The sequence below is a fragment of the Daphnia carinata genome, chromosome 4, assembly GCF_022539665.2.
Source record: "Daphnia carinata strain CSIRO-1 chromosome 4, CSIRO_AGI_Dcar_HiC_V3, whole genome shotgun sequence".
Classification (NCBI taxonomy): Eukaryota; Metazoa; Arthropoda; class Branchiopoda; order Diplostraca; family Daphniidae; genus Daphnia; species Daphnia carinata.
The window spans coordinates 6078437-6093564 of NC_081334.1; the positions used below are offsets into that span (position 1 = coordinate 6078437).

At 40.6% G+C, this 15128-nt stretch overlaps 1 protein-coding gene and 5 long non-coding RNA genes across 6 annotated transcripts; 2 read left to right on the top strand and 4 right to left on the bottom strand.

Annotated features, from left to right (window-relative positions):
- Positions 1-732: 732 nt before the first annotated feature.
- On the top strand, positions 733-2145 carry LOC130687726 (uncharacterized). Its single transcript, XR_009000236.2, has 5 exons — positions 733-959; positions 1014-1087; positions 1186-1276; positions 1344-1414; positions 1504-2145. It is a non-coding gene; the product is annotated as an uncharacterized LOC130687726 (long non-coding RNA).
- Positions 2146-3508: 1363 nt separating this feature from the next.
- On the bottom strand, positions 3509-4763 carry LOC130687198 (uncharacterized). Its single transcript, XR_009420869.1, has 5 exons — positions 4385-4763; positions 4225-4321; positions 4070-4156; positions 3873-4009; positions 3509-3806 (listed from the first exon to the last, which is right to left on the bottom strand). It is a non-coding gene; the product is annotated as an uncharacterized LOC130687198 (long non-coding RNA).
- A 1466-nt stretch (positions 4764-6229) lies between these two features.
- On the bottom strand, positions 6230-6601 carry LOC130687201 (uncharacterized). The gene is made up of 3 exons (XR_009000081.1): positions 6542-6601; positions 6387-6482; positions 6230-6305 (listed from the first exon to the last, which is right to left on the bottom strand). It is a non-coding gene; the product is annotated as an uncharacterized LOC130687201 (long non-coding RNA).
- Positions 6602-7947: 1346 nt separating this feature from the next.
- On the bottom strand, positions 7948-9103 carry LOC130687200 (uncharacterized). Its single transcript, XR_009000080.1, has 2 exons — positions 8982-9103; positions 7948-8334 (listed from the first exon to the last, which is right to left on the bottom strand). It is a non-coding gene; the product is annotated as an uncharacterized LOC130687200 (long non-coding RNA).
- LOC130687165 (uncharacterized) lies at positions 9041-13253 on the top strand. The gene is made up of 6 exons (XM_057510303.2): positions 9041-9312; positions 9411-10409; positions 11395-11531; positions 11602-11820; positions 11888-12149; positions 12235-13253. The coding sequence occupies exons 1-6, from the start codon at positions 9210-9212 to the stop codon at positions 13137-13139; spliced, it is 2625 nt and encodes an 874-aa protein (XP_057366286.1). The 5' UTR covers positions 9041-9209; the 3' UTR covers positions 13140-13253.
- LOC130687195 (uncharacterized) lies at positions 10377-13279 on the bottom strand. Its single transcript, XR_009420947.1, has 9 exons — positions 13159-13279; positions 12896-13069; positions 12613-12768; positions 12229-12497; positions 11927-12143; positions 11593-11818; positions 11300-11536; positions 10591-10994; positions 10377-10506 (listed from the first exon to the last, which is right to left on the bottom strand). It is a non-coding gene; the product is annotated as an uncharacterized LOC130687195 (long non-coding RNA).
- Between the last annotated feature and the right edge of the window lie 1849 nt (positions 13280-15128).

Consider the following 15128-nt stretch of genomic DNA (forward strand, 5'->3'; position numbering starts at 1 on the left):
AAAAGGGAGGTTTGCATTTTAAGGTTAGGTTAGAAACAAAACAACAATAAAACCATTTGCTGATACTACCTTTCATACATTGTTATCACAAATAGGAGCAGTATATATTGGCAGCCATGTAGCTTTGTAGTTGCTTCGAAGAATTGTTTTCCTTGTCTGGTGATTGGTTAATTGAAATAGGCACACGATAACGCACAATCGATGCCCTTGTCTCAGTGGAGAATTTTTTCCGTGAAACATGGCCGAAATAGCGTGCAGCTGTTCAAGAAAGAAAATTGTATTGTCAGACAGACTTAATGTTTAGCTTGAAATCCAGACATGTGTGAAGTTGCAAAATTTCTAGATGTGAAGTGCAACCAAGTTTCTTGTTGAATTCTGAACCCAAATTATGTATTTTCCTAGAAATATGTAGGTTTTTGGATAAATAAACAAAAAACAGTGACTAATCCGGGCTCAAAAACATGTTAAATCGCTATACTTAATAAAAATGCTGTTCATGGTTTTGGTCGCTACATTTGTTTAATAAAATTGAAATGGTACAAATATGGGGGGGGGGGGCCATATTTGCCATTCACGCTCAAGAAGTTTGTTAAAAGAGTTCACATCAGTGCAGTTCCCGTCTCGAAAAAACAAGATTTTCAATTTTTATGAATATTTCGGTTCTTAATTGGAAAACAAGATGACGCTGCTGTGCTACTGTTTAGTTGGTGACTGTGGGGGTTGTGAAACCTGTGTTCGAAAGTTTTTGTGAAGTATGTCATATTCCAAGGGAAAATTCAAGCAAATCTAATGGTGGTTCTGTGTGTTTTCGTCCTAGAGTGCGTTTTGCAAGTGAAGCCCACAAAATGCTTGGTTCTTATGTTACATGTCTTGTAATCACCATGTCAGCTGTCAAAACAAAAAACTATTCACAACCCATTATGTTGCATTCATCAAACTATTCTGGTGCTCATTGAGAGGTATAAGACTAATGTTTTGTTATCAGAATCTCACTAGCGGATTTTTATTTTAAGGTTAAGCTCATGAAACTTCATTTGTAAAGGATACTTCCCGTTGAGGAATGTCACCAAAAATGCAAATCCTATGGGTACGAATACCATAATATTATTCTTCTAATCTTTACCCGCTCATGGTTGCCTGTCAATTGTAATCTAACTGGTGCACCAAATTCATCTTATGCTGCAGCGCCAACTGTAACCACAGCCATTTCGACAATTGTAATCTCTACTTAGCCTACCAACAGACATAGACATGTACCTCAATACAATTTCTATTGGTATTCATAAATTTTTCTCATACCTAGTATAGTTTGTTTGTTTTATAAATTGAATATTCAACCATAGGACTGCCATCTCTTTGCTGTCTGCTGCCTATCTGCTGGCCCTACAGTATTTCTAGCCATTGGACAACAGAAGTAAGTCAAATTGCTTTCATACATTTGGCTACATCAGCAATCTTATATTTCCCACTAAGTAATCCTTTTTCTTTACATTTACGTTACAGAACAAAGCCTTTTTCCTCTTCTCCGCGCCCGTCTTCACCTCGCCTGTCAACCCCTCTTCGCTTCGCCTGTCGTCCCGTCTTCGCCTCGCCCGTCGTCCCGTCTACGCCTCGCCGGTCATCCCGTCTTCGCCTCGCCCGTCGTCCCGTCTTCGCCTCGCCCGTCGTCCCGTCTACGCCTCGCCGGTCATCCCTTCTTCGCCTCGCCCGCCCTCTCGTCTTTGCTTCGTGGTAGCCGCGTCTTCGCCTCGTCGTTTTGGTATTGTGTGTGTTTTGCAATGTTTATTCTTAACTAACCCGTTGGCTGCCACCCACCTTTTATCCCCTTTTTTTTTGTAGCTTGACAGGGACGGGCCGCGCTGTTCTGCTCCATGGCTATCTGCCATGGAGTGGAGCAGCGCCACTGCCCAAGATTGGCCGAATGGCCCCAAAGGCAATGCACCATAGGGACTTTCCCTTGATCGATGCGATAGATGAGACCTGGGGTGTGCATTCCCGTAAAGGTCTCATCATCGTATCAGCCCGGCCTACCCAGCCCCCTTGGTCGCTATCCCTATGATAGCGACGTAGCGACCGTAGTTAAGATGGCGTGGCAGCCAACGGGTTAGTTTTAAGTGTATATATGTATGTATTGTATGTTGTATTATGTGGAATATGTATGGTGGTGGATTTGTGGGTGGAAGGAGGGAAAATAAAATGCTTTGTAACATTATTTATTTTTTGCATTTATTTATTAGTTTTTCGATTGACTGATGTGGGGATCGAACCCAAGTAATCTTGCATGCAATTCAGTAGCTTTGCCATTATGCCCTCCATAATATGTTATTATCATGATAGGCATTCCATAATAACCTAATGACGAACTTATTTTAACATAGGCATCAAGATCATAACTTTTAATTGTAAGGACAGACATGGCGCAACGGTAGCGCGCTATGCTAGAATGCTATAGGTTTGTGGTTCAAATCCCAGATAAACGATTAACCAATGGAAGGAATGCTTACTATAGAAGTTGGCATAATTGATAAAGGTTGCTTGAGCAAGGTAAATAAAATAAAAGTTTATAACTGTAAAGTGTGAACACGAACACAGACAATAAAAGAAACAAATTTTGCAAAAAATATTTTTATAAAAAAAAATTTTATTGACAATTCTCTGCACACTAGAATTATTTTTGCAACTCCAAAAAGGCATAATAGCCCTTTCAAAAGTTGCCGTCAACCCAGGCAGGGGGAGACACTGCCTTGTTGACCCACCGGGGAGATTACCCGGTGATTGGCTAAGAGAAGCCGGAAGAAGAGCCGAAGATTTGGAACATTTTTACTGGAGCGATTAACCTTTAGTTCGGATTTGTGGATAGCCACGTCGCCCTCCGTGAACACATCATCGGACTAAGCGGACCCCCACGTCCCCTTTCCGGCCAGAGCCCTCCAAACCTCGGTATATGTTATTTTTATATATACCGTACAGTAGGGGCATGACCCCCTACGGGCTTATTACGAGTCAAGGGGAAACGGGGCTACGGAAAGGAAGGGAGCCCAGATATGCACTTCAATTTTTAAATAATTAATACCGTAATACGCGGGAATACACAGGCGACTGATGGAGGGAAATTCAATTCCGTACTTCAAATTATTATAACTTTTCGTTATCACATCCCAACCAGAAACCTTCGCAGGTCCACTATTGCTATTAATCTAAATTAAGAAAATAAAACATAGATAAGCATAAGACGTTCTTATTGATATCGCTTACTTGGTACATAAATTCATCATCTGCCATATTCCTGTAGATTCCTGGCAGGAGCTTCTAAAAGGCTATGCAGTTGCAAATGATCACCATAGCCAAAACTTGAATACGAAAGTTTGGAAGAACCCTTCGTGTTGGACACAGAGATCTTCCATGGGCTTTCCGGTTGGACGTTCCATACACCATAAAAAACAAATAGGTTACATAGTTGGTTGTTTTGATCACTAAACGTTAGGTAAACAATGTACCTGGTCTCGGCAATCTTGAAAACAATTTCCATTATAACATCATATCACCTGATTTTATGGAAAAAGAATTTCGTAGGCGACAGTTCAGAATACAAATGGTTGCACTCAAATCTATTGACAGGTGAGGATTAAGGAATGTCGCCTTAGGGAATGCAAACCGCGATTTTCAAAACTATTAAATGCTTGTTAGCCGTTGAATGATTGCTGGCTGACGCAGACAATCGTTTGGGACATGACTAATGAACTGCTTCGTGTATAAAGCTCCTTTTTTTTTAGTCCTCTCCAGGATGAAGTAAATTCCAACATGTTCTACACAAGTATCAGCACTTAGCGATACACCAATTAAAACAATTAAAAAATTTGAAATAGTACCACCTTTTTATGTTTTTGACTCCATGATTCATCTTCGTTGCAATTGTGAAGGCAAGACAACTGACCTATGGTGATTTATTCATCACACTTGCCATAACCGTTTTTCCCAATGTATCAGCTTTTCTGCCAACAGTAGTTTACTAATACAACACTGACAATTAAAATTAGAAAACTAAACAAACTCAGCAGAAAAGCATTACCAGGGAGTAACATCTTGCATGTTGACGAAGAATCCTCAGTTTATCATGTACATGGCAGAATATCCACATTGCCTGGATGGCGCAATCCTTTGCGTAATCACACAAATAGTAACTAAAACATATTGAATTGAAACAAAATTTTAATGAAGTTTTACCCAACAGCCAGCTGCACCTCTGAATTCCAAAACTATGTCTACACATTCATATCAAGCTTTTCCAGCATCTCACCTTTGGCATTTGTTTAAATCATTCCTTCAAAAATTTTAAATAAATGTAAATAAAGTTAACATTGATATTTATGTGACGTCGGAGTACTATTTGGCTGTCAAGCATTCCATACAAGATAGGCATTTTGAAGAATCAGTGGCAGCAATCAAGTGCTACAATTTGAATATGGGCTAGGTATTATAGGCACTGAGGGCTCTCAATCCCTAAACTGAACCTTGCTCACTGATGTGACAATCTATAAAAGGATTTAAATCTTAATTAATGAGACATGCAGGATACTGTATAAAAATATAGTAAAGATGGTACCAAATGCTGAGTTACTAGAAATTTTGCCTGGGAAATCTCCAACTGACCATGTGAAACTTAAGTCAGCTGTACTGCATTTGCAAATCCAGTGTTCAAGTAACCATATACAATCCATGTCTGAAGGAATGAATGAGAAAATTAAATAGGAATCTGGCCGCTAGATGACCATAGCTGTAAAAAAGAAATAAAAGGCCAAAATTTTTTTTTGGGGGGGTTAAACGGATTGCCATGTTCTTTAACCATCAAAAGTTGCTATTTATATCTTTAGTTTTGTTTGTTTGTTTGTTTTTTTTTTCCTGAAATTTCTAACGCAAAAACAAGCTCACTGCTTACCGGGGTGCACAACAGGTTAGCTGACAGTAGAACATAAGAGGGTTCTCTAGAAGTCCGCAATGAACGCCACGACTAGTGCTGCCCCTATCTGCATTTATTATCACGTCGTATTCAGCCACCTATGGGGCGTTTTCTAAAGTTTAATTCGATGGATTTATTGTATTTTTTTATTCCTTGATTATGTGACAGCCAGAATGACATTTTATCGATTACTTATATAGTACATGATGATAAAAAGTTATAAAACACAGGCCTGCCCTGGATTTCGTGTTTTTTAAAAAACGAACAATCCATCGTATTGAACTTTAGAAAACGCCCCATAGGTGGCTGAATGTCTTTTTTTTAGGAAAGTGACAACTGGAAAACGTGGGACTGCACTGCGGTATTTACCTGCAGGGCCATATTAAATCGAAATTCCTGTCGAAATATGATGTATGTATGATATAAGGGCATGGCTCTGCAGATAAATACGTAATGTTCTATATAATTTTGTCTAAGTCGCGATTATCATTTCTTACCTTCTCTTTCTGCCTACAAACAGCTGCATATTTTCTCCAGACTGAATTCCACTATATGTCTTCTGTCAAATTAAAAACGAGAAGAGTATGGAGATTAAATCAGGCCACATGTAACACCAATATGATATGAAAATAATTGGTGTTTAAATCTCTGAAATAGAAATAAGTGTGGAAATGTAAGAGATCTAGAATATGTTCTGCAACGAATAACCTATGTTTACTCTTAACTTATCCTACGACTTCTAAATCATGTACAACGATTTCAGTAAGCATTATTCAATTCTCATACTTACGGCATTTAGCTATTGGCTGTCTGATGTGTTTTCCTGTTCAAACATCATTGAAGCAATACGTCGGAAGTACAGTAGAGCTGTTCGGTGTCCTGGAACTGTTAAGTGCTGTACGTTGTAATTCACAATACACACCATCTTCTATAGTGGCGTGTTTATTGATTGTGAAGGTTGTGCAGATCAAGTCGGTTGTCCGAAGTACTGTTGCAGCATCAATCCACGTTTGAAAGTTGAATCAAGTAGAGGTGGTAGAAATCCCGTTAGCTAAGCCATGGCAGTTCAAATCATTCATTCTTTTCGAAAAACTCGTCAGTTTAATGCCATAGTTTTGACTCTTCTCGCGTCAAGTTAGGCTCTCCGTAGTATTTTTTTTCAGTACTTGTGCTTGACACTTCTTTTGTTGAACAAGACAGAATTCTGCTGTTTCTCGTAGTCGTTAAAACATTACTACATGTATCGGATTGCATTACTAAATGTAATACCGGTGTAGCAAGAGGTGAACTAGACGGCAGCACTTTCCGCTTCGCTATCGCCTGCCTCGTTTGCATTTATATCCAGCTCCTATGGAGTTTGCGGGGAACATGCAAAAGAAAGAATATTAGGAAATTTATATATGTATATAAAACCAAGACAAAAACAAACCTTTTACTGAAGAGTCAGCTCTTCAGAGCATCCCACGTTTCATTTCTCATTCTTTCAAGGAAGCAAAGCCCCTTCCTGAATGCATTATAGCAAAATCTGGACATCACTTTTTTACAATCTTTCCATCTGAGATCTTTTGATTGGAAAGAGTTTACCTGTTGTACATGTCTTGCCACCAATTTTATTCTTCACTGGACACTGCAGTATTTATTTCTAGAACATCTCTATACATTATTGTTTGTAACACTGGATGACCTAAAATCATTTCATGCAAATAGTCAGACAAGCTAGGGAAATTGTTTAATTTTTACTATTTCTCCTATTGAATGATAATTAGCCTAATAATTTTTTCTTACCCCATGCTGTTGGTTTTACTATCTCACCTTTGCCTCCCAATTATGTTTTTGGATGTGTTATCACAATTGAGTAGCTTGAGCCTCCAAAATGCACTTCCATCATCCATACTTCCAGACGAACTTTATCAAAACTGAACCGCATCACCCTCTTAAATGGCTGAATGCAACTAATACCATAACATACAACTACAAAAAATACAGCATGGAATATGAGAGGTATATGTGAAAACCTGTAAAAACAAGTCAAGTACAGCTTACGACCTGTAGTATGGCAGTTAAGACAAGAGTACCCAAACTTATTTACCTTAGCCAAATCACCTCCAAATGACCTTTGATCATCCAGTACTTTCTGTTGAATAAGATTTATCGACAGCCAACAGCTTTACATCTAAAATGGCTGCATGCCACTGATACGAAGAGATAAAACCGTTAACCGTACAGCACGCACCACCTGACGTATAGGCGGTACAATATATAAGAATAAGTCCAACGCACCTTAGAACCTTAACTATGCATTTAATACATTATTAGGACCAATTTACCCATTTATGGAGCATGAAACTTAATCCGTAGATGGCTGACTGGTTGTAAAAATGCATAGGTAACACAATGATAAATTTCTCTACATCCCCGCGTCCACTTGCAAGACAATGGTCCCTACAAATAACTTCGGTATCATAGCACCTTGCTATTCACGACGGCTGGTACACAGCAGTTTCTCTCGATACCTGACGTGAAACAGCTTTCAGTGCCTCTTGTGAATATAGACATCATTCCATGAAATGCCATCTATCAGTACCGCCACAAACTTCTTATCCTTTTTCTTGAACATTATTTAATGTGATTCACTCCAGTTTAACTGTACTGTAATAAGCTGTAATAATAATTCCCATCAAGTGATTAATAATGATTAAAGATTCAGAAATGTATATCACAAACAGAAAATATCATAATTATCACAAATATCATTAAATCTAGGTAACTATATATGATTCTGATTCAAAATTCACCAAGGAAAACGAAAATGGAATTCGTTTTTACATAGAGTTTATAGTTTTGGAGTAATCTAAAAAATAAAATAAGGTGCGAATCGAAACCGTTGCTAGCGCGCCAGTACGCTACAGCGCTAACGTGACACATCAAACTTCTTTAATTATGATTATTATTTTTTCGATTTCTTTTATTTTTATCATCTTGCAAACAAACCGAATGATGAAAAGTATATTTTGTTGAAATCAAACATCGATCATTGACTGATGGCAATTTATCTGTTTCCCAATCGATTTTCAATAGTCCATTGAGTACAAAAGTAAATGGAAAGCTCTTGTTCTATTTTTTTTTTTTTGTAGTTACTTGGTTATTTTGGTTTTGGAAATTGCAATATAAGTAACATTACGTTATTAAACATACATGAACATGGGAAAATTGCCTACCAACATTGGCCTATATTTGACAGCTTTGTCTCATTTGGTTCGTTGAATCTTGCGACTTGACAGTTTAATAACTTCTATGGCTTCTCGAAGCCTCGCGGTATCTTTCTAGCCATACAGCTTACGCGATGGGCTGTATTCTGCTGATGATCCGCACAGTTCCTGTGTCACAAATAAACAAGACGTTGTTATTCAGTGACAAAAGAAAGAGGGAATATGGAAGCGAACGGGGTTAATATTTTTTTTTTTCTCCCCGTCCTCCCTTGGAAATGCGTGACTTTCCTTTATTAATATCACGTAATGTTAAATGTGAAGCCTAACGAGTGGCATGAAGAAGCAAGTCAGGGATATGACGCCATTACTTTGGCTAGTATAAATAGCACATTTGACTTGATCAATTAGCATGCAAGCTAAAGCCAAAAAATGCACTGCGGATGAGGAGGTGAATTGGTAAACCTGAATTAACTCCCAGGTATTTCCGCACGCGAACTACCTTTAACATACTCGATGGAAACTTATCTACACACACACAAAAAAAAAAAAAGGAGCAAACTTTGCAACAAGAAAAAACGAAAGCAAAACACCAGCGTCATCAAACGGATATAAATCACATGCAATGCACTTCGCATTTAATAGAAAATCGAATCTCCCGTGCGCCGAGTTAACCTGCGCACACAAACAAACGTCACCCCGCTTTAGTTCAAGTTTGTGGGTGAGGCACAGGCTAGGGTGTGGGCCGGGCAGACGTAACTTGACGGAGGGGGGAGAGGGGAGAAAACGCGTGACGCTGCCCCTCTCATTCCCAATACCTATATCCAGCTATTGCCGACCGGCTTTTGTCGTAGTCGAAGCAGCAGAGAACTCGGTTCCAGGTGTACCATCGGCCGTGCTCCATTGTCCAATTCCTCCCTCTTTTACTATTCTATCGAGCGTATTGTGCGCGGGCGGGCGACGAGGGTGAACTCGACTACTATTTAAGTCAGCTGTTTTTCATTCGGAATTGACGAATAGTAGAGCGTACATGTACAGTGTCATCCATGCTGAATGTGCTGCAATCGGGTCGCCATCAGTTTCGGATACGAAAGGAAATGCGACGGTTGTGGCTAGCGTGGGCGGTGATCTTCTCCTGTGGTCTGTCAGGTGAGTTGATCAATCGGTTTTCACTGTAAATAGAGTTTGTTCATGATTCTCAAACGACTTCTTTCCTTTTGTCTGGGGCGGAAATCTTTATGTACTAGCTGCCGACAATTTAGACCAAAACGAGCCGCTCCATTACATCGCTCTACAGGGTGATTTGAACGTGGCAGTTGAATCTTCACAACACTTGACAGGAGCGCGGATCTTGAGAAAGGCCAATGGTTTGACCGTTGCCGAGTGGCGGAAGAAAAAGAGCACCGGAAGAGACGAAGGAAACATAACGTTCCCCTGTGGAGCCATAAGTCGCGCTGGGTCTTACATCGTGCAATTGCAACACAATGACGATCGATGGATCGATCGTCAAGAATTAAGAGTTTCTTGGCCGCCAATGCTTGTCCAAGCTCCTTCTGAACTTGTAAATTACCGTACGCTGTTCCAAGTTAAAATCCAGTGGATTCATCTGAAGTGCTACCCTTCGTTGGACGCTAACATCACTATCAGCGCCCAAGTGGTCCATTGTGGGCGACGCGGTAGTCACAGCTCTTTCAGCACTAATTGCACAGCGCCTTCCGTACGAGCGTCTCAAACAGTGCCCAACATTTGGCAAACGGGTGGAACAGGCGTTGACATTCGATTCGATTGCCAAGATCTCGATCATCTGGGCTACTACCGTATCTTCGTTCGGGCAGATCAAGAGGGTCTGGAAGAAGAAGACGACGATATCATCGGCTCCAGTGAATCTATGCAGGTTCTTTTAAATGACGACTTCCAGATGTACGTGCGAGCCAAATTCGCCACGCCATGTCGACGTGAATTGCCCGTTTTCTATCGCCGCCCAGCTTGCGTGACTGGATCTCAAGACCGCGTGCGTCTATACGGGAAAACATACTTGTCAAACATTTCGTCGGCTGATTTCACTTTAAAGTACATTGGCGAGAAGGTCTTGGATCCCAATCGGTCCGTAGCGGCATTGCCGTGCCAATTACTGGACGATTCGCCCGAATTTGATTCTCTTTGCTTCCACTTTGTTACTTTGGCCCCAACGGATGGGGCCGTCGTCGACATCACCCAGACTTGCATCCCTTACCAAAACACGTCAGGTGCGTATGATTGATTTACGGCTTGTACAACGCGGATGACGTTCACAGCAAACACGGAACAGCCAATTGATTTTCCGTGGCGTGGAAGTCTGCGCAGCTTAAATAAAATACGAAAAGCAGTTAGGGATTAATGAAATTTCGGTGAGGTTAAATATAGCCAGGGGCTAGCGACAGACGTTACCGTATGGACTTGATGGCGAGCAGGTACAAAAGGTCGACGAGTTGTTGTGTTTGCCCCTCTAAGAACGCGATCAGCTCGTGTTCTCTGTGGGAGCTCCTTCGTCCCCTTTGGATTGGATTAATGACCGGGTTGGGGCTCTGCCTACTAGTCACGCAAAGAAAGTCTCCTAAATCGAAACAGAGGGTGTATAAATAAAAATATGCACTAAAATTCGGTACCGTCTCCCTATTTTGTTTGGTTCAGGGAAGATAGAAATCGTAGTAGTTCCTTCCCTGCGTATCTGGATTAACATCAGCCCGCAATGGTCTTGTATCAAGAAGAAACAAGACAATATTGCTGTTTCGGTTGGTTCTTTGTGCTTCTCAAATTGGCTTGCTCTTTTTATAGATGCTCTGATTGGCGGCCTTGAAAGAAACAAAAAATGCTGGTCTCTTTGGTGCATAGGCAATGGTCCGATGCAATTACAGCTGTTGAATCGATAAAAACAAGCACGGTAAAAGGAAAACAAACCTACCAACAGGCAAACATCTCATATCGAATGGAAAGTTGGTCAAGACCGTTGCGCAGTTTCTTTTTCAGAAATAAGTACCGTGCAAAAATTGTGATGTTTGGTCACGTCTCCTCGCAAAGGACCAACTTCACAAGGAGTTGTTATACCTTCGAAATGGCCCCCAATGAGTTCAAAATATATGGGGTGATCCATAATTACCTTTTGATTGTAGAAGTGCGATCACGAACTGCAGAATCGTCAAACTAGGTTCTCTCTTTTTGTCCCCAATATTCATCTTTTTGCGGTAAAAACAGTTTTCCAGGAGCCAGAATGGGGAACGTGGAGCGCCTTTTCGGCCTGTACGTCACGCAGCTGCGGATACAAAGGAGTGCGTTTTCGTTATCGATACTGCGATCGGCCGCCTCCACAATACCCCGGTTCCTTTTGCACGGTAATCTAATTCAAATCAGAAACTATTGAATTTTAAATGAAACCCTTGCGTTTCTTTATACCTTTCTCAGGGTCAGCCGATTGAATCAGAGAGTTGCATGGCACCACCATGTCCAAAGAAAGAAAAAACTGATAAAGCAATAGAGTTGGAAGCCAACGATGATGTAACCAACGGAAACTTGACGTCGGAATGCATGTGCGGATGCAACAGGGAACTGGAAGATGGTACTTGGTCTTTAGTGGTTTCATCCGTACTCTGTCCCAGCGGTTACATCACTTGGATGTTCACTGTAATTATAACGAAAAATGATACATCTAACTAATTTTTTTTAAAACGATAAATATCTATATCAAAAGGCGCCAAGCTACAGTCATTTTCACTTGAATTTGGATTACCTTCGAATGGATTGCCACGCGGGTGATCAATTGGCGATACGGGATGGAGTTTCCGTCTTTTCGCCGTTAATAGCGTTATTTAATAATGAAACTTTAAACCTCCCGATGGTTGGCATCCTGACGACGAGTTCCCCGCAACTGTCGATTGAATTCAACGTCACTAGAAAACATTTCGTGTCCCTCTCTAAGTGCGTAGCTGCATTCGTCATCAGCATCACTACCGGTCAGTAAAATTAAAGTACTACACGATAACCAATTTAATCGACATTTAATTTGATTTGTAACCAAATGTACTACAATACCTGCAGTGCCGGTGGAGGCGGCCGTTAGAGCAGAAAGTCGCACGAAGCTTGCACGTCACATGCTTCCACCGCCTATCTTGACTCTTTCCACTCTATTGTTGATGCTCTTTTTTGCCGTTTCATTCCTCGTGGTAATCTACAGCAAATGCGGGTTCCACTTCAAACATCGCCAGAAGAATAAGAAAATCATCAGAGGCCAACGATCACAGGACAGCACGAGTCTGTGGTCAGGGACGAGTGAATATCAGCTGGTGTCTACTGCCACATCGCTGTCGTCAATCGAAACTCAAAATATGGACATGGAATTGGAAGAAAAAAAAGGATGGCTAGTCGCAAAACGTTTTGCTAATCTGATACGATTGCAAAAATCTCTGCCGAATTCACCTTTTCTGTCGACAGAGAAATCTCGAAGGATGAACCGACTCAGCCGATCTTCAACTATGTCGCCAATAGGTTTCAGACGCCAGCAGCAGATAGACAGGATCGAGAGGTTTGGCAAACGATGCCATTCTCCTGAAGACATTGAAATGTCTCTAATCACTAGAAAAGAATCAGATATCACACTCAAAGACGAGAAAGTTCTTAACACAGTCAGCAGCCGAGTGGTGACGGGATCCAATTCTATGCTTGACGCTGACACAAGTAGCATCACAAGATCCACACTCACCCAATCTTGTTCGGCCATTTTCGATCCTGAACAAGACCTGGAATTTGATTATTATGATTTAGATGTCAGGAATGCAGGCTGTGATGCACCAGATTCTTTTCTAAGATGTTTAGCTGATGATTCAACTTATTGGGATGAGGCGGAACTCGAAAAATCTATCCAAGACACCGAATACTGTGAATCGAATGACGAATCAACTGAATTAGGAACTTCTTTGGACGAAGATGATTTATCATGTGCTTAACGTTGATATTTATGCTTACATCACTGATCCAACGAATTACTGTCCTTTGTCATGTAAAGATGAAAATAGAAAGGAATAACTAGTAGTGATGCAGTTCACATAGCCCCTTAGCTACATATTACCATTGAATGGAAAGGAATTGTTTGTACAAACCATTGTCAACACTGAACAACTTTCAAATGAACCACGCTGCTTTAATTTTTTGTCGTCTGCTTTAGAAAAATTGCTACTAGTAATCCAAGGAACCGATAGATGGCTTATCCGCTTGGTGGTAGTTCAACAATCCAGCTGTAAAAAAACAAAAAACAAATGGAACATGGCTAATGAAAAATAAAAGAAGCGGGGGGGTTTTCAAACGGCGGTGCATAATCGTGGGCGGTTGGGCCACAGATCTTTCATCACCAGAAAGGTATCATGTTGACGTATCACCCAAATACGAAATAACAGCATTCCGTTTCATCATGTATATCTTTCCCAAAAGACCCGTTCGAATGCATTTCATTCTTTCATCACATACTTTTTTCCATTTTGTAACGGTAGATGCAAGCTCAAATCAACATCAAAGAAAACAACCCGAAAACGCAACGTGTCAAAAGTGTTTATTAATTCATTTAGTATGTCAGACACTTTGTTTGCAAATATCATTAGTAACAATGTTACAAACAATTTTGATTTCCTTGAGCAGGACAGGAATCCTTGAAAATCCACTGATTCCGCTTTGCTTCCTGTTGTTCTACTCTCCCCCCACCCCCCAAAAAAATAAAATAAAAATAAGTGACAATTAAAACACAGCATGAGAAACAGGTGTGTGCACGGTGGCAATTACGTATTATGTAATAGGCGACAAAGTAGGCGTATATGTGTGTGATGAATGTAATATGACTATAATGAGCGCGAGAAAAAGAAAATGTAAAGGGTCAGAAAGTAGTGTGGGTAACCAAAAAATTTCTCAGACAGCGCCAACAACAAAAAAAAAAGTAGGTAAGAAAATAACACCTGTGACACGGTGGCGAAAAAGAAAAAGGAAGAAGGTGAAGTAGAGAGAAGGGGGGGGGGATTCCATCTGCAACGCCACAATGTCCGTGTTGTGAAGTAGAAAGAGGGGAAAGAAAGACACTCTGACGGGGCTCTGTATTTATTCTTTCCTCAAACCCGGATAGATTCGAAATGTAAGGGTAGACACAGTCGAAGAATTTTGAGTGAAAATTAAACACTGACTTGTCTGTGTGTGTGAGTGGCATGGTGGAACAATGTTATTCCTTTCGTTTTAAAGTTCGTGGGTACGTTGGAGAAGGTTTTGCCGAAACGGAATTAAAAAAAAAAAACAAAAAAAAAACAGCACCAGCCGAGTATGACATCATTCATTCAAAACAATCGCAGGGCACACACATCATTGTCATAAAATTGAAATGTGGACGACACGCTTGCCATTTTGAATTATTCCCCATGGTGTTCTTTTTTTTTGCGTTTGTTAATCACAACAGCTCGAGTATTTGGTCCGAAATCTCAGAATAAATTACAGGTAAACAAAATAAACCAATAGTAAAACAAAAACACACAATTAAAGAAAAACTGATTAAATTACCTTTTCTTTAAACTTTGCTTTCGATTTATGATTGGCGATCAATTAATGATTGGCGAAATGAATCCCTGACAGTGATGAACACGAGACATGAATGAATCATTCCGCAGAGTCCAATCAAATGGCGTACGTCAGGACGTGCTGTGTGTCGGAGCAAAGGAAACCATGGCAACGGTCAGTTGTCGGCAACGGCACCAGCCTAAATACACGGAATCTATGCGCTGAACGATTGGTCGGGTATTAAGTGCGGAATAAGAGATTGGGGGGGGGACGGCAATGGGGGGGGGGGAGTCAATCACGGAAAGATGTTCCAGTACACACACATATATATATATATACACCACAGAGAAACGAGAAGAGAGCGACGGCAGCCGTAAGGGGAAAAGCGGGAATCTAAAAGACCCGAC

Excerpts from the sequence above, each read along its gene's own strand:
- LOC130687165 (XM_057510303.2), top strand. The coding sequence starts at position 9,210 with ATGCTGAATGTGCTGCAATCGGGTCGCCATCAGTTTCGGATACGAAAG. Across the intron at positions 9,313-9,410 it reads CTTCTCCTGTGGTCTGTCAG|CTGCCGACAATTTAGACCAA; the intron begins GTGAGTTGATCA and ends TTTATGTACTAG. Across the intron at positions 11,821-11,887 it reads ACATCACTTGGATGTTCACT|GCGCCAAGCTACAGTCATTT; the intron begins GTAATTATAACG and ends CTATATCAAAAG.